Genomic DNA, 26,118 nt, shown 5'->3' on the forward strand with positions numbered 1-26,118 from the left:
TTGGCACAGATGTTAGCTTAGGGACAATCTTCCTCACCAAAAAAATAATAAATAAAAAATAAACAGGGAACTGGCAGGCCCCGTGGGAGGGGAAGCCGCTCATTCATACGCAGATCAGAGGGTGACCGTTTCTTTCTTTTTTTTTTTTTATTTGAGAAAGATTAGCCCTGAGCTAACATCTACTGCCAATCCTCCTCTTTTTGCTGAGAAAGACTGGCCCTGAGCTAACATCTGTGCCCATCTTCCTCTACCATATATCTGGGACGCCTACCACAGAATAGCTTGCCAAGCGATGCCGTGTCTGCACCTGGGATTCGAACTGGTGAACCCTGGGCCGCCGAAGTGGAACATGGGAACTTAACCGCTGCACCGCTGGGCTGGCCCCGTGGGTGACACTTTCTAAGTGTCAGCTCTGTTTTGTGGCTGGAACAAGGGGGAAGGCAGGGCCCACTGTTTGGAAATGGCTGTGAACCCGCCTACTTTTCACGACTCTTGTCTTTGGTTTCAGTTTGACAGCTGCAGTGTTGCTGGGCGGGGTGTGACACTCGCCCTCTTTAGAGTGGCTGCCAGGTGCTCCCCAGGAACTGGGAGCACATTGCATTGGAATGGACATCCTACCTTGGGTTTTTGGGTCTTCTCTGTGATGTAAATCCTTCAAATTGTGCGACAGATATTAATGGAACCAGGAAGCTATTCGTCTCATACTTTTTTTTTACTTGAGGTAAAATTCACGTGACCTAAAGTTAACTATTTTAAGGTATATAATTCAGTGGTATTTAGTACATTCACAATATTGTGCAACCATCACCTCTATCTAATTCCAAAATATTTTCATTGTCCCAAAATGAAACCCTGTACCTGTTAAGAAGTCCGTCTCCCCCCCTCCCTCCCCCAGGCCCTGACAATCACCAGTTTGTGTTCTATCTCTGGATTTCCCTCTTCTGGACGTTTCGTGTAAATGGAATCATCCAGTATGTGTCTGGCTTCTTACACGTGGCATATGTTTTGGAGGCTCACCCACATTGTCGCGTGTATCAGAACTTCATTCCTTTTTTATGACTGAATAATATTCCATTGTATGGAAATACCACAATTGGTTTATCTGTTCATCAGTTGATGGACATTTCGGTTGCTTCCATCTTTTGGCGACTGTGAATAATGCTGCTATGAACATTTGTGTTTCTCATACTTAAGAACATTTTTTTTAAAAAACTGTGCTAAAATATACATACATAAAATATGCCATTTTAACCATTTTACAATTCAGTGGCACTAATTACATTCACGATGTTGTGCAACCATCACGGCAATCTGCTTCCAAATCTTCATCGCCCCCAAAGGAAACGTGGTACCCAGTAAGCAATTACTCCCCGTCACCCCCACCCCAGCCTCTGGGTCTCTCCAATGCCCTTCTATCTCTGTGAATTTGCCTAGTCAAGATAATTCCTACAAGTGGAAGCATACAATATTTGTCCGTTGTGTGCGGCATCTTTCACTTAGCGTAATATATTCGAGGTTCATCCATGCTGCAGTGTGTCAGCACTTCTTTCCTTTTTGTGGCTGCATAATATGCCGTTGTAGGGACACACCGCATTTTGTTTATCTGTTTATCTGTTCATGGATGTTTGAGTTGCTTCCACCTTTTGGTCATTGTGAGTAGTGCTACTGTGCACATTCGTGTCTCTCATAGACGTCTGAAGAGTGTGCATACCCCCAGCATAATGTCCTCACTCCTCAGCATGACACTTATTAGGAGGCCCCTTCTGTTCCCCTGTCCATGGCATCTCACCTCCTTGTGGCCTGGCCACACACAACTACTTATAATTCCTGGAATTGGACTAAAGATGCTTCCAGCCCCCGTGTCTCTGCACAGGTGTGCCCTGAGCTTGGAACGCTCTCTTCCACCCCTTCTTCACCTGGCTACCTCTTATGCGTCCTTCAAGATGGGGCCAAAGTGTCGCCTTTGCTGGGCAGACTTCCCTAGCACAGCGTATGTCACTTTCCAACCCAACCCAGGCTGGCTTCGGCAGAGCAGCAAGGCAGAGACAAGGGGTGGACCAGGAGCTGACACCAGTGGATACGTAGGACAGTGCTGTGACCATCAGGTGAGGCCAGGGGCGTCGTGAGGAGCAGTGGGGTGTCAGGGACAGTTTTACTAGGGGTTGCTTTCTGGCTTCAATGGGACAGGCAGGTAAGTGCATTCCAGGTCTGTTGGTCCCTATTGTGTTCCTGAAGCTCTTTATGCTTATCTCTATCACAGCTCTTATCAAGTCACAGTGTCACAGCGTGTTAATACGACTGTCTCCTCTAGTAGACACAGCACTCCTTGAGAGGGGTACCCTGTACCATCATCTTTGCATCCCCAGCACCCAGCCGAGGGCCTGGAACTCATTGCTGCTCACTCCCAGTGAGATGGCACCCGAAAGGAGGGAGCAAAGAGGCTGGATTCAATTTCTAGGAGGTGTGAAGTGAAACACAATTCTTATTAATATTATGTATTAAATCACTAGGATTTATTTATATTAAAATAAAGATAGAGACTTTTGAATTACCAAGAAAGGAAATTCCTGAAAACAGGTACACTTACTAAGGAAACCATGCCTATTCTTATTTATTGAGCCTATTAGACTGAATCTTTAAAAAAAAATAGCTTTATTGAGATATAATTTACCCATTTAAAGTGTACAGTTCTGTGGTTTTTAGTGTATTCACAAAGTTGTGCAACCATCACCAAGAACCACATTGCCATTAGTAGTCACTTCCCATTCTCGTCCCCAGCTCAGTCCCGCCCTCGGCAGCCGCTTCTTTCCTTTCTTAGACTGAGTCGTAAATACTCTGAGCATTAGACACTGTCCCTCCCCTTCAGATGTCAGATTTGAACATCTGTGTTAGTGAGAAGATTTTTCCAGGCAGAGGATGAGAGAGGAAGGGGTGTAGGAAAGAGGAAGGAAGGACAGACACTGTGGGGCAGAGAGGCTGCAGATGTATAGGAAGTGGGGACTGTTTGGCTTAGAAGGTTCTTAGAAAAAAAGAAAGTGGAAGATGCAGAGGAATAAGTGGGGAGCGGGCCAAAACGCATCCTGTTGGGAACGTTTGCAGGGCTCTTTCCTATCAAAAGAAACAGTGACATCATGGAAATCAGACGGTTGAGAACAGTGTTGGGTTGAATGTTCCCACTGATGACATGAGCCACTGACAGGCAGCAGGAGAAATGTTGCTGGGTGATGGGTCTCCATTCTCCTCCCGACGTTTAAAAAGAAAGTAATGAGGGGCTGGCCCCGTGGCCGAGGGGTTAAGTTTGCTCACTCCACTGCAGGCGGCCCAGTGTTTCGTTGGTTAAAATCCTGGGTGCGGACATGGCACTGCTCATCAAACCACGCTGAGGCAGCGTCCCACATGCCACAACTAGAAGGACCCACAATGAAGAATATACAACTATGTACTGGGGAGCTTTGGGGAGAAAAAGGAAAAAAATAAAATCTTTAAAAAAAAAAAGAGAAAGTGACAAACATCATCCAAGGCCTCCCTTCCTGTCCCCCGGTGTTCTGCGTATGAGGCAGGTGATCTGCCTGTTGGATTCCACGTCTGCTAATTTCATAGGCTCCTGAACATGTCAAAAGTGTCTGCTGGGCGTAACTGTTGTATTTAAATGCAAATTTCCATCTTTTTCCACTATCTTCATTTTTTTTAAGAAAAAGCAAGTCCGTCTGGAGGACTTTTCCTCCCTCTGATGGGTGAAGCAGAGCACTGAGGGGTTTCTGTGGGAGGCAGAATAATGGCCCCCAAAATATGCATGTCCAAACCCCTGGAGCCTGGGAATAGGCTCCCTTACGCGGCAAAAGGGACTTTGCAGATGGATTCAGTGAAGGACCTTGAGACGGGATTAGCACGGATTGTCCAGGTGGGCTCAAGTCCTCACGAGGCTCCTTGTAAGAGGGAGGTCAGAGATGTGCCCACAGGAGAGGAGGTGGGAGCGACGCAGGGCCGCGAGCCAAGGGCGTGCGTGAGGGAATGCAGCCCTGCTGACCCCTGTTGGACTTTTGACCTCCAGGACTGTGAGGTCATAAGTTTGTGTTGTTTTCAGCCACTCAGTTTGTGGCACTTTGCTACAGCAGCCCTGGGAAACGCATCCAGATTGCTCCCTTAAGTGTGAATCTTACTTTGAGACCGTGACTTCTCCCGATTGTAATAATAGCTCCCAATTACTGGGCGCTAACGATGTGCCAGGAACCGTACCAGACCCGGGACAGGCAGCATCTTGTTTAATTCTCCCAGTGACCCTACAAGATAGGCACCATCATTACCTTTATTGTGTGGGGGTGTGTGTTTGTATGGTATGAGTGCTTGCATATGTGCTGCATATGTGTGCGTTCAAAATGAAGCCGTTGGCAGGGCCCCACTCCCTCTGGAGGTTCTAGGGGGAAGTGCATTGCTTGCCTCTTCCAGCTTCTAGTGGCTGCCGGCATTCCTTGGCTTGCGTCTGCATCACTCCCTTCTCTGCCTCTGTCTCAATGTCGCTTTCTCTCTTCTGTGTCTCCGTATCGAGTGTCCCTCTGCCCCCCTGTTGTAGATACACATGGTTGTATTTAGGGCCTGCCTGGACAATCCAGGATGATCTTCCCATCTCAAGATCCTTAACTGAGTCACTTCTTGCCATGGAAGGTGATATGCACAGGTCCTGGGAATTAGGGAGTAAATATCTCTCTTTGGAGGGCCATTTTTCAGTGTACCTCTACACACCTTTACCTCTCGTATCAAGCCTGAAAGGTAGCTATTACTTTTGCGATTTTATAGATGAGAAAATTGAAGCTCAGACTGGTTAGCTATCTTGCCTGTATTTCTCATGCAGCTGATAAGTGGGCCAGGATCTCCCCGCTGCCCCCAAACAATGTTCACGGGAGAAATACTGGCCGGGCCATCCCATCCTCTGTGACATCACTAGTTCGCTAGTCTCTCAGCTACTTCAGTATCTGCGTTTTCATCTGTAAAATGAGCACCATAATATACTCTTCCTGATTTAGGTCAGATGACTTTAGACAATTTTTCTGAAAATTCTTTGAAAAATATTATGTTATATAGATGCGACGGGTTATTATTATCTAGAGCGGGTTTGTAAGAAAGTCTGCATCTAAGAGAAAAGAGAAGAGTTGGCTGAGCATCAGGAATGAAATGCCAAAATATTTATAGAAATCATCGCCCTGGCTTCAAATGCTGAGTCTTCCCTTAAAATAGTGAATAAAGTTACGGTGTAGATACATTTAGAAAAATCTCCCGTTTGAGGAGTTGTACCTGGAAGCCACTTTCTAAGGAAGGATGGCAAGAAATGCTGAATTATTCCAAGTTGAGAGAGGAAGCAGAGGGAAGTTTTACTCTTTATGATGCTTATTCCTGTCTTCGTGCTTCTAAGCCTTCGTAACTGGTACATTAGAATTTGATGGCGGTCACACCGTGTGCTGTTTTAGTCTGTTAACTTTCTGCGGTTCCTGTCATCTGGTAATAGAGACAGGATGGTGGGAGAGAATAGTGGGTGGGAGGTTGCATAGGTCAGCGGTAAAATGACACCAGGAAGAGGAAGTCAGGCACAACGAGGAGCATTTGGTAAGAACCTAGACGTCTTTATCAAATTGTTTTTTGATGGGAGAGGCCCCTACTTTGCAGTCATGCTGGATTCATGAATCTCGATCAGATGTGGAAGACACGTCCGCTCAGAAGAGACCACATCCAGTGCCCTGGCAGACATCACTAATCAATCACAGCAACCCGGCCCTCCAGGCAGCCCCTGCCCGTCAAGGAACCCCATCTATTGCCTCTGCATCAGATGATAAGCCTGGGACATAAATTTTACTGCATTAATCAACTTACTGAATTCAGAAGACTTTTTGATCTGCTGTTGAGACCCAAGCTTAAGCTACTTGTTTACTATTGTAGTATAACCTGGTTTCTTTGTGACCCAATGTTACCAGTCACTGATCACTCACTGTGCGCCAGGCATCAACATTACATCCTCACAAGTGGTAGTTTTCTGGGTAACCACAGCTCATCAGGACACGATGCCAATCAGAGGGAGAGTTCTCTTGCTTACAAGGTGTTTGAAGGCTATTTCTCTTGAGAGTAGCATTTCTGGAGACGAGCGAGGGGTTACAGTATATCCGTCCACCGTGTTTATTGTTCAATGGCTTGGGAAATGCAAAAGAAGTTATTGACCCTCAAGAAACTTACACATGTGGTGTGGGCAAGATGAGCACATATGGTCCAGTTGAGGAAAAAAACCCCAAACCATGTGTGTACATGCATGGGAAGGGAGTGAGGGGCATTAAAAGAAGTGTAACAAAATGTTAGCAATAGTTGAATGTGGGTGGATGTTCAGGAACTCATTCTTTCAACTTTACCATATTTGAAACTTTTCACAATAAAAAGCTGGAACTGGGGGTGGAATAAAACACAGAGAATGGGTGTATTTGAAAAAAACTTCACTTATGAGCTATTTGTCACTTCTGGTTTTATTTTTAAATTTTTATTGAAATATAATTCACATTACGTAAAATTCACTCTTTTAAAGTGTACATTTCAGGGGCCAGACCGGTGGCCAAGTGGTTAACTTCGTGCCCTCTGCTTCAGTGGCCTGGGGTTCACAGGTTTGGATCCTGGCCGCAGACCCAGTGCTGCTTGTCAAGCCATACTGTGGTGGCATCCCACATAAAATAGAGGAGGATTGGCACAGATGTTAGCTCAGTGGCAATCTTCCTCAAACAAAAAGAGGAGGATTAGCAACAAATGTTAGCTCAGGGCCAATCTGCCTCACCAAAAAAAAAAAAAAAAGGGATAAAGCGTACATTTCAGTTTATTACCACTATCTAATTCCAGAACATTTCCATCACCCCAAAAAGGAACCCCATACCCATTGGCAATTAGTCTCTATTTCCCCCTGCCCCATCCACAGATAATCACTAATCTACTTTCTGTCTCAATGGATTTACTTATTTCAGGACATTTCATATAAAAGGATTCATACAATACGTGGCCTTCTGTGGCTGATTTCTTTCACTTAGCGTGTTTTCATGGTTCATCCACATTGTAGCATGTGTCAGTTCATACCTTTTTATGGTGAATGCTATTCCATTGTAATGATACGTCACATTTTATTTACCCATTCATCCATTGATGGATATTTGGGTTGTTTCTACTTTTTGGCTATTACGAATAATGCTGCTGTGAACATTCTTGTACAAGTTTTGTGTGGCCCTATGTTTCTAACTCTCTCGGCTGTATACCTAGGAGGGAATTGCTAGGTAAGAGAGAACTTTGTGTCTAACCCTTTGAGGACCTGCCAGACTGTGTTCCAAAGTGACTGCGCCAGTTTATATTCCACCAGCAACATGCGAGGGTTTCCGTTTCCCCACATCCTCACCAACACTTATTATTGTTCTTTTTCTCATAGTCTTCCTAAGGGGTGGGAAGTGATATCTCATTGTGGTTTTGACTTGCATTTCCGCCATTTCTGTTTTTTATTTTAATTCTGATGGCCAACAGCCAGCAGAGAGGGTGAACCTAGAAAAGCAATAGGGAAAGATAAAAGCAGTTGCATTCTGCCCTTACTTAAGGATTGGCTCGTGTGCTCTCCAGACTACCCTCGAGTTGTTGGTTGGGTCTTGTATTGGTTTTCTATTGCTCTGTAACAAGATACCCCAAGCTTAGGGGCTTAAAACAACACCCACGTGTTAGCTCACAGTTCTGTAGGCTGGAGGTCCAGCATGACGGAACTGGGTTCTCTGCTCAGCGTATCACCAGGCTGAAATCAAGGCGTCGTCTGGGCTGAGTTCCTGCCTGCAGGCCCTGGGGGAGATTCTGTTTCCAAGATCATTCTTGTGGGTGGTGGAATTCAGTTTCTTCAGAGGCTACAGAACTGTAGTCCTTGCTGCCTTGCTGACTGTCAGCTGGGAGCCAGTCTCAGCTCCTAGAAGCTGCTCACCTCCCCTGCCACATGGCCCCCTCCATTCTGCAAGCCAGCAATGGCATATCAAAGCCTCATCCTCCAAATCTCTGACTTCTCTGTCTCTGACGTTTAGATCGAGCTTTACAGGGCTCACGTGATTAGGTTTGGCCCACCTGGATAAATCTCTGTTTCTTAAGGTCAACTGATTTGGGACCTTCATCACTTCTGCAGAATCCCTTCTCAGCAGTACCTCGATTACTATTTGATTGAATAACTGGGAAAAGGCGTATGCACAGCAGTAGCTGGGAGTCTTGGGGGGCCCATCGCAGAACTCTGCTGCCCACGAGGCTTTTGACACAAACGCTAAAATGAGTCTTTTGCTGACCGTGGCTTCAAAATGTGTTAATACACCAGCCTTGCGAGAAGTTTCAGCTTCCCGGCCGACAGTGGCCAACAACTGTTTAAAGTATGAACGATATTCTGCGAATTCGTTGATATTGTCATACTGATGCTTGTCGTTGAACGTGGAATTGATGGCTCCTCTCGGCTTCAGGGCTTTTAGCACGTGGACCGGGACCTTGCTGAACCCTGACAACGTGATAAATTGCACTTTTCTGTCCTCGTTTGATTTTGTGGCTCTTTAGGAAGGAATACCCTTCTGAGATGACCAGTAAAACCCACTTTGATCTGCCAAATATGGACGGTTGAACTTTTAAGGAATTTTAAGCACAGAAAATTAGCATCTGGCCACATTGATGCAAGCACAGTCTTTAGGTTTATTCCTTAGGGTGGATGTAGGATTTAGGAAGCGCTCCTTCTTCTTGGCGGTGTCATTTCCCTCCCCTGTATAACAGTCTGGCTCTCGCGTTCTGAAACGGGAATAAACTGCCCCTTGTTATATTAAGTAGGATAGACTCAAGAGTGAGCACATATGAGAGCTGAAATGATTCTGAAGGAGAAAACCAGTGGGAACTAGTTCCCATGGTGGAGGTCAAACCAGAAGTGACAAGAAATCTATATTTCCCTCTTTTAATACTCTTGACATGCAGTGAGTTTTGAGTGGTCTAAAAACAGCATTTTCCAGTGTGTATTAGTGGGACATTAGTTTTATCAGATGAATAATAAGTGTTAAGTGGAAAAGGATTAAATAGGTTTGCCATTAAAGTGTATTATAAATTTCCTAGGGAGAGCCAGAGCGTGTTGTGATTTTCAGGCATAGAAGTTGAACGCTCATTTGGTTTTCCATGTAGGAAATATTTATGAGATTAGAGCTCTAAGGAACACAGGGTGGAAGGACTGTGTTGAATAATTCTCTAACTTGAGAAGGTAAACATATGCCTATTGGCGTATTTGTGGCACCAATCCAGACATGGACTCTTCTCCACATTCAGTCACAAGTACATATGGATGGGTCATAGATGCATGTATTTGGGTCATAAAGATAGATAGCCACTTTTTCTGCCTCAAATAAATTTCCCAGCGGGACTGTTTCCTGATCCCTTCGTAGTCTATCATACCACTCTCAATCTAGCCTTGGAAGTAGCCTCAGACACTTTTCTAACAATTTTATATCTAGTGAAAAAGAAGAGAATTAAATGACTATTTATTGATTATCCCCAATGGGATGGATGCTTTGTGTATTTTATCCTCTTTGAAGTTCACAGTAATCCTGCTGAAGTGAGTGTTAGTCCCTTCAATTCATAAATGAGGACACTGAAACTCAGAGAGGTTAAGCAGTTTGCCTAAGGTCACACAGCTTATAAGTAGCAGAAGGCATTCGGATCTCTGATCGTCTGATTCCAAAGGCCCTCCTCTTCCCAACACACCCCCTGCTTCTCTGCCCTTGTTGTTGGTCTGTTTTAACTTATGCTACAAGTGAGTTTACTAAAAGTTGGGCGTTGATCAAACATTTCAAATGGAGCTGTATTTTCTCACTGGTCAGCATTATGATTTAAGTGACGCTTCATCTTCACCCGCAGTGGCTTTGGGTACTTGAGCCCTCAATTTCCCTGTCCCTTCCCCATTCTCTATCAAGTGATTAACGATCTGAAAAAGAAACTTTTATAAGGCACTGGGGAAAACTCACTCTGATTTCATTTATTTTCCCCATTTCCGTGCTTCATGAAGGGAAGAGTGTCTTTTCGTTTATTTGCACAGTTATGGAAAGCTTCAGAGCCAGACAGACTGGGGCTCAAATCATTTGACTGTGGCGCATGACTTCCTTTCTGAGCCCGTTTCCCCAGCCTGTAAAATGGGGACGAGAATTCCCTCTATCGAAGGCGGCTCCAGGGCTAAGGCAGGTCGTGAAACGGGGCCTGAATCGCAAGCAGTTACATAAGAGAGCTTAGTAAAGGCCAGCTTCTCTCCATCCTTAATATCGGGGCTTATAAATGGAGGTCAAGATGAAAAACGGCAAAAAGAAACCCCAGGACAGCATTTCAGGGCTCTGACAATAGTTACGGGGAACCTCGCACCTACTGCTCATTCTCTTGCCAGTTTGGCTGCTCGTTCATTTGCAGCCACGAGTACCAATTCAGAGTCGACTTGAAAATTCGAGTAAACACGAACATACATTAATATTAACCAAAGAACAAATATTTGTAAAACTCCGTCGGCCTTCATGTTTACCTCCGCTCCAAGAAACATAGTGAGCAGAAGTGACATGCAACAGAAAGGCCGTTCCTGACATCCAGGGGAAGAAAGTCCTATTCCCGCTTGCTGCCCCGGGCCGTTAGCTACACTCTGTCTTAAATCGGGGAAGATACAGTGGTGTTTAAATACAAGGTATTTTTTATCTAAAAGCGTGTTATTTTAAAACGCTCTTATCTTGATATCCACAGAGCTATCTAGCACAGTGCCTCGTCCGCGGTCAGATCATTTTGTTGAATTAATGAATATTTACGGGAACGTGCTAAACTCCCTCCATGTTTAACTCCCAGCGAGATGAACAGGTTTTGTTTTGTGTCTGGAAATAGTTCGGCTCCTGGAAAATATTTTCCCAAGGAGCCTGGGGGAAGATGAAATAGCCTGACTTTGCTCAAAATAAAAGCTATGCCAATATTTGTTCCCCAGACTCACCAGCTCTGACCAGCTGTTGGAGACAGACTCAGGGCTCAGCAGAGAGAGCAGCGGGCCGTCTCGCTCCAGCCCGAAATCTTAAGATGACTCTAGACCCTTCCATACGCACCAGCACATGCACCCCGCCCCCCCCCCCCCCAATAGATGCCTCGTTCAGAATCATCAGCTGTCCAGTTCACTCATTCCTCCTTCTGTAGGGTAAGTAGAGAGCACTTAAGAAATCTGGACAACCCGCCATCTTTCCACCCTGTTAACTGAGCCTGTACCCGTTGTGTATACACTTCATGACCCATTGCACTCTGCGCCTCATGGCCACTTCAGAGCCACTTCCAATCACTGACCGGGGCCCCTTCCTTGCGAGCATCCTGGAGCACAAGGTTTCCCAGTGCTGCACCCTGCTGCTTCTATGAGCCCTTTTGTGTTCATCTTCTGGATCGTGCAGATTAACTCCATTTATGGCGAATTCCTCTCAAAGCCCTGGGGGAACTGGTCTGGCCACTGACCTGCACAGGCTGGGGCGGGCGGTTTGCATGGAGCCCATTGAGAAGGTGACAGCTGAGCCTCTGCTGACGACTCACAGTGGCAGATCCGAACACATGGGTCTGGTTCTTCTCATTTGGAGGAGTCAATGGGCTGGGCTGGGCGGAGCTGGGAGGTTGCCGGTGGTGGAAGCTGTGGTCTCTCTTTCTGCTAATGGGGGAATTAAAAATAGTGTCTCAAGAAAATCGTTGCAAGCAAGAGACCGCAGGGACGCTAAACAGAGACACGCAAGGAGGACGTTTCTATTTCTTTTTCTTTTTTTTTTTTAAAGATTTTATTTTTTTCCTTTTTCTCCCCAAAGCCCCCCGGTACATAGTTGTATATTCTTTGTTGTGGGTCCTTCTAGTTGTGGCATGTGGGACACTGCCTCAGCGTGGTTTGATGAGCCGTGCCGTGTCCGCGCCCAGGATTCGAACCAACGAAACACTGGGCCGCCTGCAGCGGAGCGGGCAAACTTAACCACTCGGCCACGGGGCCAGCCCCAGGACGTTGCTATTTCTATTAGCTGCTTGGGTTATGACAACGAGGGGTTTAGAAAAATGGGGGCCGGGGCCGGGGTGAGAGCAGGAGGATTGAGAAATAGGGAGCGCTCTCCAAGGCTCTTGCTGATAAGTGGGGCTCCTCAAGCCTAGGGCAGCAGAACTTCTCTCTTAGGATAAGCGAAGCTATGTCCATGCGCTCTCCTCCCTCTGTGCTGGACGGGAATAAAAACGATAACACAGACAAGGATCCAGATACCCAACCCGGCGCTTTTGCCACATCCATGGCATTTCCCTGTTGAACACAGCTCTAGTTCCTTTTTTCTTTAAATCACTTTATAGTGTTATTTTTAGTTGTGGTAAATATACATACATAAAATTTACCATCTTAACCACTTTTCAGTGTACGGTTTAATGACACTAAGTACCTTCTCATTGTTCTACAACCATCACCACCAGCCCTCCACAGATCTCTTTTCATTTTGCAAAGCTGAAACCCCATACCCACGAAACTCTGACTCCCTGTTCCCCCTCCCCCAGCCCCTGCTAGCCACCATTCTACTTTCCATCACTAGGAATTTAACTGCTCTGGGAGCCTCATGAAAGTGGAATCGTGTAGTGTTCGTCCTTTTGTGACGGGCTTGTTTCACTTAGCATAATATCCTCAAGGTTCAACCATGTTACAACATGTGTCAGAATTCCTCTCCTTTTTAATGACTGGAGAATATTCCATTGGATGGAGAGACCACGTTTTGTTTATCCCTTCGCCTGTGGATGGACGCTGGGGTGCTTCCACCTTTGGGCAATTGTGAACAGGGCTGCTGTGGACATGGGTTAGCCTAGCTCCTTTATTAAAATTCTAGTCCTCGTCTATTTCCTGTACCTCCCTCAGGGGGCGGTTCCTCTGAAGAATAATCTGGAGAACACAACCCAGGTGTGCAAAGCTGGAGACTTGGAAAGGTGTGCATGACGTTGGGAAGTCCCTCTGTCAGACGTTAACCACACAACCAGTGCATCCTTCCCTTAAAGAAGAGGCTTGTGTTATGGTGACCATTGTCCCCGTTTGCCCAGGACAGTCTCGGTTTACACCTATTGTCCCAGTGAAATTAGTAATGGTGCACCTTTCCACTCTCGGAAGGATCTGGGTTTGGATGAGAAATTTTATGGTCACTGTGTTTATGGAGAAAGTTATAAACTGGTGTCATCTGAGGAGAAGAGGAAACTGAAGAAACGAGGTGGTACATCCTGGAGAGACTTCGGAGGATGGTGTGGGATCTAGAAATGACAGCCAGATGTGTAGCCTTCGGGGCTTGAGGAGCATCAAGGGATGAGGGGCGTCAAGGACGAGGAGCATCAAAGGATGAGGAGCGTCAAGGATGAGGAGCGTCAAGGATGAGGGGCGTCAAGGATGAGGGGCGTCAAGGATGAGGGGCGTCAAGGATGAGGGGCGTCAAGGATGAGGGGCGTCAAGGATGAGGGGCGTCAAGGATGAGGGGCGTCAAGGATGAGGGGCGTCAAGGATGAGGGGCGTCAAGGGATGAGGGGCGTCAAGGATGAGGAGCAGGACTTAGGCTTCAGTGTCCCCAGCATGCTGCACTAACAGCCTTCAGTCTAAGATAGTGGTTCCCAACGAGGGAACTTCTGCCCCCCAGGGAGCACGTGGCAGCGTCTGGAGACATGTTTGCTTGTTACAGCTTAGTTGGGGGCTGCCACTAGCATCTAGTGGGTAGAGGCCACCCTAGATTGCACAGCACAGCCCCCTACGACAAAGAATACCCAAATATCGGCAGTGCTGTGGTTGAGAAATCCCAGTCTGAGAGACACAAGGAAGAAAAGAGGAAGGAAAAGAAATGGACCTTGACACGCAGAAGGGAGGAGGGAGAGAAAGTAACAAGAGTGGAGTGGATGCCCCCCTTCGGGAGCCACAGACAGAACTGCAGCCGGGGGTCAGGAAATGACCTTGGCTTTTCCTTCCACCTCTCCAGTGTGCCTGGTCCCCGTCCCCAATCCCTTAGTCCCTCTCCCCTCTGTCTCAGCATCGTCCTCTGCTCAGTGGGGCTAATCCCAGCCCCCTGTGCCTGACATGGTGGCTGAGAGGCACTCAGGTGCTTCGAGAAGTTGAACATGCTTGGCCTATGTGGCCGGTGACAGCCCCCGTGTCACCCAGCAGCACTGGTGAGTGGGTCCGACCCTTCTGAGCCTAACCCAGAAGGGTGGGAGGTAAGAGGGTGGCGGGGAGCATGGCTGTGTTTATAGGGCAGTGCCCAAGTGCATTTTCGCCAAACGCTAACAAATCTCGCACTACACCGACTCCCAAGAGATTTGCCCTGTTTCAAGTCATCAGTTGATATTCCCGGAACACCCAAATGACGCGCAGCTTTTGCAAGTCCTGTTTTCTGCATTTTTAAGGCGCTCCGGGTCAGCGACAGAATGCAGAGAAGAGCTGGCCCCCGTTCTCTTGGGTCCTGGTTGTAATCTGGCATGTTTTCCTGTGCATGCCCATCATAACCCCAGATGACGTAATCGTCTTGTTGCAAATGCTCACCTGTCTGGTCTGAACTCAATTTGCAAGTGCTCCCTATTGGCTTTCTATAAATATTCATTAATGATGAGGTCAGATGAAGCCGTGGAATTCAGCAAAGGATCATTATTAACCCAAACCACAGCCTTCTCCCCACCTGAAGGGATCCTGTGCCTTCCAATAGGAGCCAGGAAGGCACAGGAACACATTTCAAGAGCTTAGAAGAAATCAGACCAAGCTTAAAGGAAATCAGGACAGGAGGAGGTGTGCGAGATGTTAATTTCAGGGGGGAAATACACGCCCGTGACAAATGGGCTATTCCTTTACCGGCTTGCTTCTCTCATTTACTCTGTCATGGCAATTTCCCTAAGTGCATGGGGACTGGTGAAAAATCTTTATGCCAATAAAATATTTGCAAGCCACTTTTTTTTAAATTTGGTAAGCCCACCTGGAAGGCTGGCTCCCATACTGATGAACTGGAAAATCAAAATAACCACAGAATTCACCTTCCAACAGGGGAAAGATACAGCGTAAATACTGAGAATTATTTTCGTTAGTCCCTGGGTCACGCATGAGCAGCTTCCACTGTGGGAGTTTACTGGCCCTGGCGTGGGTCTTTGGGTTCTGGAGAGAGGGTGGGGTGGACTCAGTTACAGACGAAATAGATGGCTAGCCTGGTGCCAATTAACCTCCCTTTAATTGATAATTAATTTTAAAACCTATTTACTCTCCCTGGAACAGCTGAGACTTTAAAGAGACCACTGTGAAAACAAATGGAGAATAAAGTCATCTCTCAGGAAATGAACGGGGCCTCTCGGGAATGAGAAAGACCAGGCCTCTCGGACAAGCCATTTTATTAAAGGATTCTGAATGTTCGCGAAGGTGACAGATCAAAGTCACAGGGCATAACAGCTGCTTCTAACTTTGCTGTCTCTTGACATCACCACCCCCGCTCCCTGGTGGGGTGACTGACTGTCCTCGTGTGCCTGGGACTGAGGGTGTCCCGGGACACGGGATTGTCGCTGCTAAAAATGGGTGAGCCTCGTGCCCTACTTGGGCCCTAAACCCTCCAGATTAATTCCTTCCGTTCCCTGGGTCCTTTGATCTCCAGGCATGTGCCTCAGTCTCCCCTCCACTCTCTTTGGCAATGCTCTGCATCCCCCCACCCTGCCTTTTCGCCTCAGGGCTCTATAGAGCTCACTGAATGGCAAGATTGCCACATGGCTAGATGTCCAGAATTAGCTATCGCCGCCCCCCCCCCCCCCCCGCCTTGGGTTACTTGTTCAAAAATCAAGTTTGTTATTATTTTTTCTGACTATAAAAACAATTAGAACATGCTCACCAACAAAGAATACCAACAAACTCAGAAAATGAAGAAGAATATAAAGACAATGTAAATAGACAGAGAATATAAATATAAGGAACAAAACAGAGGTCACTCAGAATCTCAGCTCTCAGGGAAAACACTCAATATTTTTACACACACCCCTTTATTCATCTTTAAAACCATCAAGTCAGAAATCTTCTAGTCGATGTCATCTCTCATCCGTTCTCTCTGTAGGTGCCTGGGCAGAGTGTAATTGTGGTCTCCACCCTCTCTCCATCGTGATCATTCTAGATACTCAGAAGAGACCCAGGCATGGAGATTCTACTCTTCATAACACAATCTGATGACATGTTGCTGTTTTCTACTGTTGCACTTTGGCTCGTTCAGAATTCAGTCCATAAAAGGTTTGAGGGGTGGCTGAGAGGGTCAGTGGCGGAAGGCTGAATTTGACTGTGCTCAGGACGTGGCACGAGATGTCTCGGAGGGCTCCCAGGCCCCAGTCTAGACATATTGACCAGCCCAGTTGCTCCTGCAGGGTTTACGTGGGTAAGCTCGAACTTTTCTCCCCCTGGGGATCTCTGAGTTTCGCAGGAGGTCTTGTGGTTCAGCACACAGTAAGAGATCGGTGACTCTGCGTTTGAAACCCCAATTCCCTTGTGAGATGTGGCTGCAATAATATTTACCCGTATCTGGCAGGGGGATTGTAAATATCCAAGAGCTCCGGAGTGCACACGCTCCTGTGTGCAGCAGCCCCAGTCGGCGTCTACGCAATTAAGTCATGGAGTCCTAGGACCGAAGGGATCTCTAGAGATGGCCCTGCTTCTAGAAATACTGGACTTGTATAGTACTTTTCACTCATTATTTTATTTCCTCCCTCCCTCCCTTGCTTCCTTCCTTCCTTTGGGGCAGCTCTAGTTGAAAACCATCGATTCTCAAGTTAGACTGTCTAGGTACAAACTCCACTCTCTCATTTACTAGCTGTGTGCCTTTGGGCAAATTACTTAACCTTTCTGTGCTCAATTTTTCTCATCTGTAAAACAGGAAGGATACTAGTACCCACCTCATAGGGGTGTTGTGAGGTGCTTAAAATAGTCCTAGCACATAGATGCCGGATAAATGCTAACCGTCATGGTAATTCATTCATTCAACTAAGATCGGTGGACTTCTTACAATGGAGCAGGGGTTGTATTAGGTCTGGGGACCCTGTGTTTATGAGAAAACACCATCTCTGCCCTCAGAGAGTCTATACTCTAGTGCAGGAGATGGTCACTAAACAAGACAACAAGTAATACAGGAAACAATAACACAATACAGCAATAAACAAGTAAACAAGCAGCGTGGGTGCATCGTCTGAAGGAAATAAACAGTGTGGGAAGATGGAGCGTAATGAGGGAGGCATGCTCTTTGGCTCCCGGGTGGTCCAAGCGTGCCTTTTTGAAGAGGTGGCATTGAAGGTGCCATCCAGGGGTCAAGTACGGGAAGGGCTGATGGGAAAACCCGCCAGGCGGAGGGAAGGGCTGGTGCAGAGTGTGGCGCTGGGGAAGAACCTGCTGTGTGAGAGCGAGCGGGACTGGAGCGGAGAGAGCGAGAGGCAGCGTGAGATGGGAGGAGGGGGGAGAGTCCGGCGAGATCCCTGTGGTAGGCGGCCTTCCCAGGAGGCGAGCGGTGCGACTCGATTTCAGTTTTTAAAAGCTCATTTTGACTGCTGACTGGAGAACAGACTGAAGAGAGGTATGTTAGTCAGTTCTGAGGGAAAACAACAGCATCCACTCTGGCTGCTTTAAGCTGAAAAGAGATTTATTTATCAAATGATATGAGGTCACTCCAAAGTTACTAGGAGGACTGAAGAGAACCAGACTTGAAATGAAGCTTCCAAGGGCAGTCTTCAGAACAGTGCCTGTCAAGGGGCCCGATGCTTAAACCCCCAGGGCCAGTGCTGCTGCTGAGCACCAGAGGCCAGCAGTGCAGCCTGCCACGATGCTCCTGCCCCAGCGCCAATGTCACCTCTCAGAGACCTGGAGGCTCGCTACATGGGGGGTGGCCAGTGTGTGCGTTCTGGGTCACATGTCCACAGAGGGGCCTGGGAGTTTGCATTCCAATTTCTAAAACATCGAGGTGGGACTCCCATGACAGGAATTCCTTATTCCAAGAAGGCAGCCAAGAATATGTCATAATCCAAGAACATGTCACCAGGGGAAGGCTACCTGGAGCCATTGGGAAGCCATCACAATGATGCAGGAAGAGCGGATGGAGTTTGGACCAACATGGTGCTGTGGACGCGGAGAAGGAACCGCAAGTGGGCTTGAGATGCGATACAGAGGTGGCACCTGTAGGCCTTGTTAATGACTGGGATGTCGGGGGAGAGGGAGAGAAGAATCAAGATGACTGCTGAGGTGCTGGCTTCTGGTCTGTAGGTGTTTTGACCATGTTTCTCAAAGCAAAAATAAAGATATTTCACCCAGCAATGGGATGGAGTTTTGAAATTAAACAATTCCTGGGAAACTGAGGACATATAGGATCTAACGACCTGCTCCTTAGTAGCTTACCAGTTATCCAGAATATTCTTCTGCATCTACTTCCCTTGAATATCTTATTAATCCCCATATATGTTGTGAATGAATAACTGAAAGGAACTGATAACGCGAGTCATCATTTTAACTCCAATCTCCCAGCTCCCTTCCATCCTTTTCTCTAAATGGGCTTCCAGGTGGTTCAGGGGGCTACTTTGAGTTTCAACTCCTCTCTGACAGAAGTGATAACAGGCTGTGAGATGCTGAGGGGCAGGCTGAAGGAGGTGGCAGGAGAGGCCCCATCATTCCTGGCTGCCTGCAGGAAGCAAGGCTCCCGGGCTGCCTCCAGCCCATGGTACCACGAAGCCCTTCATGGGCACGGTAGGTGGGTTCAGTGAGGGAGGTGCAAAGCCATCAACTGGATGGCTTCTGGGTCTGCCTTTGGCTCCTATAGAAACACAGTCCAAAAAACAACTGGATTCTGCCAACCATAGGCAGCCAGTCTGCTTTGCCGCATTGAGAGTTTGAGTCAGTCAAGGAAGAGAAAACAAGTTAGAAGCAGAGAAAGGGCTGGAAACCCCCAAGACCCTGTGGTCTGTGTCTTGATGCCTTCTCCTCCCAGGGTGTCTATGTTCTCTAAAAAGACCAAAGGAGTGGTCAGTGTTATCCTAGAGCGATGGGCTGTACGGTTGTTCTGGAAGCATGTTTCCTGCTGCTGCTTAATTCTCTCCTTCTCCACTATCGTTAGGGTCGGCCTTGCTTTGGTCTGGGCTTCTACTATGCCCATGTACACGGTGGCTTTGTCATGTGTCACCTTGGATGGGGTCACCTGCATTTCCCAGAATTCCCTCCCTCGTATGCGTTTGATGAGGGTGCCAAAGAGAGATCCCTGTGGGAGATGTGGAGGGTGGGAGTGAATTAGCAGCTCTTGGCAGCTCACACTTAGTGTTGCTTATTTGCTGGCTCACCTTGTTGGCTTGGGGCTGGGGCCAGGCCTGCAGCTGTCCCACCTTCTCCTGGATCCTCCTTCAGCGACACCAGCTCCTGGGCCAGGTGTGTGTGTTCAGCTCTGTGACGAAGGGTCCAGCTTCTTCAGGACACAAATACCAGAGGCAATAAGAATGGTCACAGGTTTCAGTCCATCTTTATGGTGTTCCAGCACATTCTTGACCTCCCCTACTTTACATCTGTTGCATAATAAAGAATTTGGCCTTTACCTCTGGTTCCTGGAAATGAGACCCTAAATCCTTGGAATTTCACGTGTAATAGGAGTGTCTTCGTTAATTTATGGGCCTCTTGGATCACACCTGAGTTTATGCTAAGAGAGGATCTGACTAGGATGGGGCCAGTCTATCAGGAAGACCAGAGACACGATGAGAGCTTTGGAACTTTGAGCCAATCTGACCTCTGGGGAGTGGATGGGGGCTGGAGACTGAGTTCAATGACATGGCCAATGATCAATCAGTCATGCTTACGTAATGAAATCCCAATAAAAACCCTGCACACTGAGGCTCAGTGGAGCTTCCTGGTTGGTGAACACACCAACGTGCTGGGAGGTGACCCATCCAGAGTCTCTGGGGAGAGGGCACAGAAGCTCCATGTTCAGAAACCTCCCAGACCTCACCCTGTGTGTCTTTTCCTCTGGCTGGTCCTGATGTGTGTCCTTTACAATAAAACGATAATCGTAAGTATAGTGTTTCTGAGTTCTGTGAGTCGTCCTAGGGAATTACCAAACCTAAGTGGGTCACAGGAACCCCCTTGGTTTTGTAGCCAGTTGGTTAGATGGGCAGGTGGCATGGGGACCCCACTTGTGGCTGGTGTCTGAAGAGGAGGCAGGTATGTATAATGGCCCAGCCTCTCTGACAGACGTACACACCACGTCCACCAGCACCTCCTTGGCTTCTCTACCCGGGGCATCCTTCACTCTCTGCTCAAACTCTCTGATCGTTTATTACACACCTGCTGTTTTCGAGTTACCTGGGTGTCAGAGAAGGAATGATGCTGTTCATTTCTACAAACATCAAATGAGTGGATATTGCAATGGAGCTGCAAAGGAAGGGCAAATCGCTGTCACATCTGGCAGGCTTGAAGAAATCTAGCACTTGTCTGGCTTTGGAAGCACGGGAGAGATTTTTATGGACCAGGGAATGTGAGAGGTCTTAGCAGGAAACTTTCCTTCCTGAGAATTTTCTGACGCTCGCTGTCCAAACCATGTAACCCAGGGATTGGATGTGATTTTCCTCCTTGTTTGATTTCGCATTGCATTCTTTCTCCGCTAGACTGTTACAGCAATAATAGCAGCTACCATTTGCACAGGGCCCACTCCATGCCAGGCACTTGCCATACATTATCACTAAAGCGTGCAGTCCACGCATTGGTATTATTAGCTCCATTTTATAGATGAGGAAACTGAGGATTACAAAGCCACGCAGTTTGGCACAGAGCCCTACAAAGGAGTGTAAATGGCAGAGCTAGGATTCGAACGCAGGTCTCTCACTCTAAAGTCCGTGATGCGCCCCCACGTCCATCTAAGCTCCTTCAGCATAGGAAGACACTTCTGTGTGCCTGGTGCACAGCGTCAGGTCTGGCAAGAGTTACTGCCCCTTTCATTTGTTGAATTCAGCTCCTGCTCCACCCTCCCCACCTCCTTATCCCGTCCCTTTTCTCGCAGGGGCCAGAGAGGCAGCATGGAGAAAGGTTTCTCTTGCTTGCCCCTGCTCCTGGCAGATCGCTGGGTGCGTTTAGCAGCCTGGGAGCACTCCAAGCGAAATGGGCCCAGGTTGTGAGCCTGCCTTCTCAGCCCTGCCTCCTGAGTCCCTGCAAAAGGTTTACGGTCGACGCTCAGCATCTCTGCTGATGCAGCCGGGGATGTTTATAACCACAATCAAGCACGCCGAGAGCTCCAGCACTGATTTCTTGCCCATCGCTCTCCCGTAACAGATGATTTTTCAATCGAGTAGGTTTATCTCATGCACATTAGTTTGAAAATAGCTCCTGTGCAGTGCTGAGGACCGCATGGGGCCTCGCCCGTGAGGTCATGGAAATACATTCATTTTACCTTCCTCTTTCTCCCTTTTTGAGAGACGTTAATACATCACGCAGGCGTATTTCTCACACGGCAGGAAAAAGACTAGCTCAGCGCTGGAGACAAAGAACCGTGTCTGTCCCGTGTTTGTTGATGGAGAGGAGCCCCATCTGGGCTCACCCGTGGCCCTCCCAGGATTAGATAAGTAGGGAGTCCCTCAGCGCTGGACTCTGGGGGTGTCAGCTGGAAATCTGCGGTGATGGAGACCTCCCTGTAATTTAAATGCTGAATATGGGGTCGGCAGAGGGAGGGCGCGCTGGAGAGGTACCATCCTGCTCGTTCGGGGGGAACAGGAAAGGTGAGGCAGGTCTTGGTTTGACGTGAGCCCCACAGACACATGGAGTCACAGCCTGAGCCTGCTCATCGACAGGATAACCAAGCTGCGGATGTCAAGGAAGAACCTCGTACGTCATCATTTTGTGCCCGTTCAAGTGTGTCTGCAGGATGAAGTCCTAGCAGCGGAATTGCCGAGTGGAAGGGTGTGTGTTAGTTTCCCGTGGCCACTTAGACACAAACTAAGAGCCTTAAGATGACACAGATTTGTTCTCTCATGGTTCTGGAGACCAGAAGTCCGAAATCAATCTCACTGGGCTAAAAGCAAGGTGTTGGCAGGCCAGGCTCCTTCTGCAGGCTCTAGAAGAAGGTGGGTTCTCGTCCTTTTCAGCTTCCGGTGGCCACCTGTATTCCTTGGCTTATGGTCCCTTCCTCCATTTCAAAGAACATTACTCTAATCTCTGCTCTGTCAGCACAGTGCCTTCTCCTCTCTGATCTCCTGCCGCCCTCTTACAAGGACCCCCGTGATCACATCAGACCTACCTCAAAGGATATGTACTTTTATACTCGGGAGAAACTGTAAATTGCCCTCCAGAGAGTTTGTAGCAATTTTCCTCCCCATCATCAATATAAAGGCATATTTACTCCCCTTACCTTCCCGTACAGCTTTATCAAACTGATCTTTGCAGATTTTTGGTGGGAAGATTAGCCCTGAGCTAACATCCACCTCCAATCCTCCTCTTTTTGCTGAGGAAGACTGTCCCTGAGCTAACATCCGTGCCCATCGTCCTCTACTCTATATCTGGGGCACCTGCCACAGCGTAGGTCTACACCTGGGATCCGAACCTGTGAACCCTGGGCCTCTGAAGTGGAGCACATGAACTTAACCGCTGTGTCGCTGGGCCGGCTCCTGATCTTTGCAAATTTGATGAGAAAAAAATCATACTTAGTGTGGTTTTAATTAGCATTTCTCTTATGAGTGAGACTGAGATTATGTTTCTATGTTGAAGAGCTTCTGCCACACTGTCTCATCCCATCCTTTGTCTGTTTTGGGGGAGATTGTTGGACTTTTTGGCCCTTTGAGTTGAACTGCAAACAGTATTGTTATTATCAACCCGTTTATACAGATGCAGAGACTGAAGCCCAGAGACTCTCAGTAACTCACTCAAGGCTGCAGGACAGCAAACGGCAGGGTGGGGGTTGAACCATCCTTGATTTTGAACTTCACCCTTGTTATGGTCTCATCAGCTGGCAGCTAAGTGAAGATTACTTCCCCGTCAAACACACATTAGGGGTAACAAACAAACCTCTTGTGTGGGATAGTGCTTTTGCAGTTTTCCAGGAGCTCTCATTTTTTTTAGTTAATGGTCGCCTTCCTAGGTATTATTATCCCATTTCACACATGGGGAAACTGAGGCTCAGAGGGATGTAGGAGCCTGGTGGCAGCCACATGACTGACAGGTGTAAACCTAAGATCAGATCCAGCTGCCAGCCCAGCCCTTTTCTTCCTATGCTGTCAGCCATTTGTGGTTTAAGTCTTTCAGGCACCACCTTAAAAATTTTTCCCCTCTCTATGTCCACCTGTACAATTATTTACTTACTATAATTTTTGTTTTGTTTTGTTTTTTGAGGAAGATTAGCCTGAGCTAACATCTGCCACCAATCCTCCTCTTTTTGCTGAGGAAGACTGGCCCTGAGCTAACATCCGTGCCCATCTTCCTCTACTTTATATGTGGGACACCTGCTACAGCATGGCGTGCCAAGCAGTGCCATGTTTGTACCCGGGATCCGAACTGCCAAACCCTGGGCTGCTGAAGTAGAACTTGTGAACTTAACTGCTCCGCCACTGGGCCAGCCCCCTACTTACTATAATTTTTAAGTTCACTCATTTTCTAAAAACTTAGCCCCATTCTAATCAATAGCAGCCATAAAGTCACAAGTTTGATGTGCCCCTTCTATTGGTTCCTAATTCCACATATCTAAGCATTTCTGTGTACCGCTGATAACGCTCTTCTGGTTTCCCGTGAGTGATACAAGTGCCACACATTTTGGAACTGCATAAAATTCATAAGACCTGATGGAAAATGACAGGCCTTCATAACTGCTGCCCTTTGTCAAGCATCTACTTTATGCAATGTGCTTCATTTAATCCTTACAGCAACCCCAAGAGACCGGGTTTTCCCAGTTCATGGAGTGGGAAATGGAGGCTCAGAGAGGTTAGGCTACCTCCCCAAGGTCACACAGCCAGCAAGGGGCAGAGCTGGGATTTGAGCCCAGGTCTTTTTGACTCCTAAGCCCATGCGTTTACCCCAGACTTGCACTGCCCCAGGTGCCCCCAGCCTGGGCACTAGTGTGCTGATTGTGAAGTCGATCATCAGTTGGTGATGGCTGGCCAGGACCGTAAGCATGCACATAAGGCATTTAGCTGTCCACTGCATGCAGTTAGGGTTTCTGAGGCAGCCCACCAAATGATTAAAGGGCCTTTCCCTTCCACCATCAATTGTTGTAGCGACCCCACAAGTCCACAAGGTGGGCAAATACAATGAACCCCTTTACAAGCGAGAAAAGTGGAGAGATTACATGACTCCCTCAAGCGGCCCAGTAAGTGAGCCGTTCAGCCAAGAATAATAAATAATATTATTTCAGGAGACTCAAACTCAGTGAACCTAAGAGTTTCCTGGGGCCCCGTGGTACTCAGGTCGCCAGAAGGTGTTTCCCGGCCCCGACCCTTTCAAAAGCAGCACTTCCTGCCCCAGCTGAGGCCTGGGAGCAGCGCTCAGCGCCTGGGACTTCTCCACACTCCACGTGAGCTCACACCGCCCCAGCATTTTCTCCCCATCATTCTTTTCACTCCATAGCTCGGTTATTTTTTCCACCAAGAGAAGGGCACTCCATATTTTGTAGTGGTGAAAATAATACAGATTTTGCCTAATGGAACGCTTCCAGGGTTACTGCGATGATGGATGGACTGGCATTTGAAAGGCACTTTTGAATCCTAGACAGGTGGAAGCGGAGGGCAATTCTATTGTTAGTCATCCTAACAATGGTAATTGATGTTGGGGGGTTCCTCGATAACCTTTTGATTTTGCTATGAAAAACTGATTGAACGAAAGCTTGCTGTTTCCCATAGGTAGAAAGACAATCCAGCCCCTCTGGTCTCCACTTCAGCCGTTGCCCTGATATTCTCAGCTACGTGTTTTCAGGTTCTAGCGACCAATACGACTTACATGCCAGAGTCGATTCCTCCAGGCTTACCGTACACGGCAAGCTGTTAAAAGGATGCTGTTCATCTGAGCCATAGCTGGTTTGGTTTTAAAACTTGGAGAGTTAAAAACTTATCTCTACACAAAAACCTGCACACAGCTGTTTACAGCAGCTTTCTTCATAATGGCCAAAACTGGAAGCAAGCAAGATGTCCTTCAGTAGGAGAATGGATAAATAAACTGTGGACATCCGGACAATGGGATATTATCCAGTGCTAAAAAGAACTGAGCGATCAAGCCATGAAAAGGCATGGAGGAAATTTCAATGCCTATTGCTAAGTGAAAGAAACCGATCTGAAACTACATTCTGGTAGGTTCCACCTCTATGACATTCTGGAAAAGGCAACACTATGGAGACAGTGAAAAGATCAGGGGTTGCCAGGGGCTGGGCTGCGGGGTGCATAGGTGGAGCACAGAGGATTTTTCAGGCAGTGAAACTATTCTGTGTGATACTATGATGATGGATACATGTCATTATACATTTGTCCAAACCTGTAGAATGTACACCACCAAGAGTGAGCCCTGAGGTAAACTATGGACTTTGGGTGACAATGACGCATCAGTGCAGGTTCAGCAACTACAACAAAGGTACCACTCCGGTGGGGGATGGGGAGGCTGCATGTGTGGGGGCAGGGGGTCAATGGGAACTCTGTGTGCTTTCTGTTCAATATTGCTGTGAACGCAAACTGCTCTAAAAATTAGAGTCTAATAAAAACCAAATCAAACCCAAACGTGGAGAGCAGGCTCCTGGAGATGCCCATTTTACAGAGGGGGAAACTGAGGGTGGACTTGGGCCTGCAGCTGAGACCTGACCTTAGGTCCCCTGAGCCTGACTGAGGTCGTCGTTCTTTCCACTGTGCCCTCCCTGCCAAGGAAAGTGTCAGTGTCGGGACCTGGCCGCTCACACCCAGGATGGAAGCTGGCTAACGCTCACGTCTGTGGAGCCTAAGAGCCACCCTCCCTGGAACCTCCTCTTCAAGCTTTCTTGCTGTCAAAGCAGATCGGGGACAATCATGTCCTAATTGCAATAGTGTCTGTTGGCCTGAAGAATAGCTGACATCTTGCGGGCCCGTCGGCTGGGCATTGGGGGGTGTTTATGTTCTCTTGAG

At 47.6% G+C, this 26,118-nt stretch overlaps 1 protein-coding gene across 6 annotated transcripts in view; it reads left to right on the forward strand.

Annotated features, from left to right (window-relative positions):
* Nucleotides 1-26,118, forward strand: part of SPRING1 (SREBF pathway regulator in golgi 1) — a 95,973-nt gene that overhangs the window by 61,679 nt on the left and 8,176 nt on the right. The window contains exons 5-6 of one of the 6 annotated variants that reach the window (XR_011541844.1): nucleotides 24,877-25,319; nucleotides 25,508-25,597. The exons of 4 other annotated variants lie outside the window; for them this stretch is intronic. Coding sequence is in view for 1 of the 2 variants with exons in the window: in XM_070627177.1 (XP_070483278.1) it covers nucleotides 24,877-25,047 (171 nt within the window). In the remaining variant the exon portion in view is untranslated. Of the gene's footprint in view, nucleotides 1-24,876; nucleotides 25,598-26,118 lie in introns of those variants that run through there. One more of the 6 variants, XM_070627177.1, reaches the window with a different exon arrangement.

Source organism: Equus przewalskii, chromosome 7 (assembly GCF_037783145.1).
Source record: "Equus przewalskii isolate Varuska chromosome 7, EquPr2, whole genome shotgun sequence".
In the NCBI taxonomy this organism is placed as follows: Eukaryota; Metazoa; Chordata; class Mammalia; order Perissodactyla; family Equidae; genus Equus; species Equus przewalskii.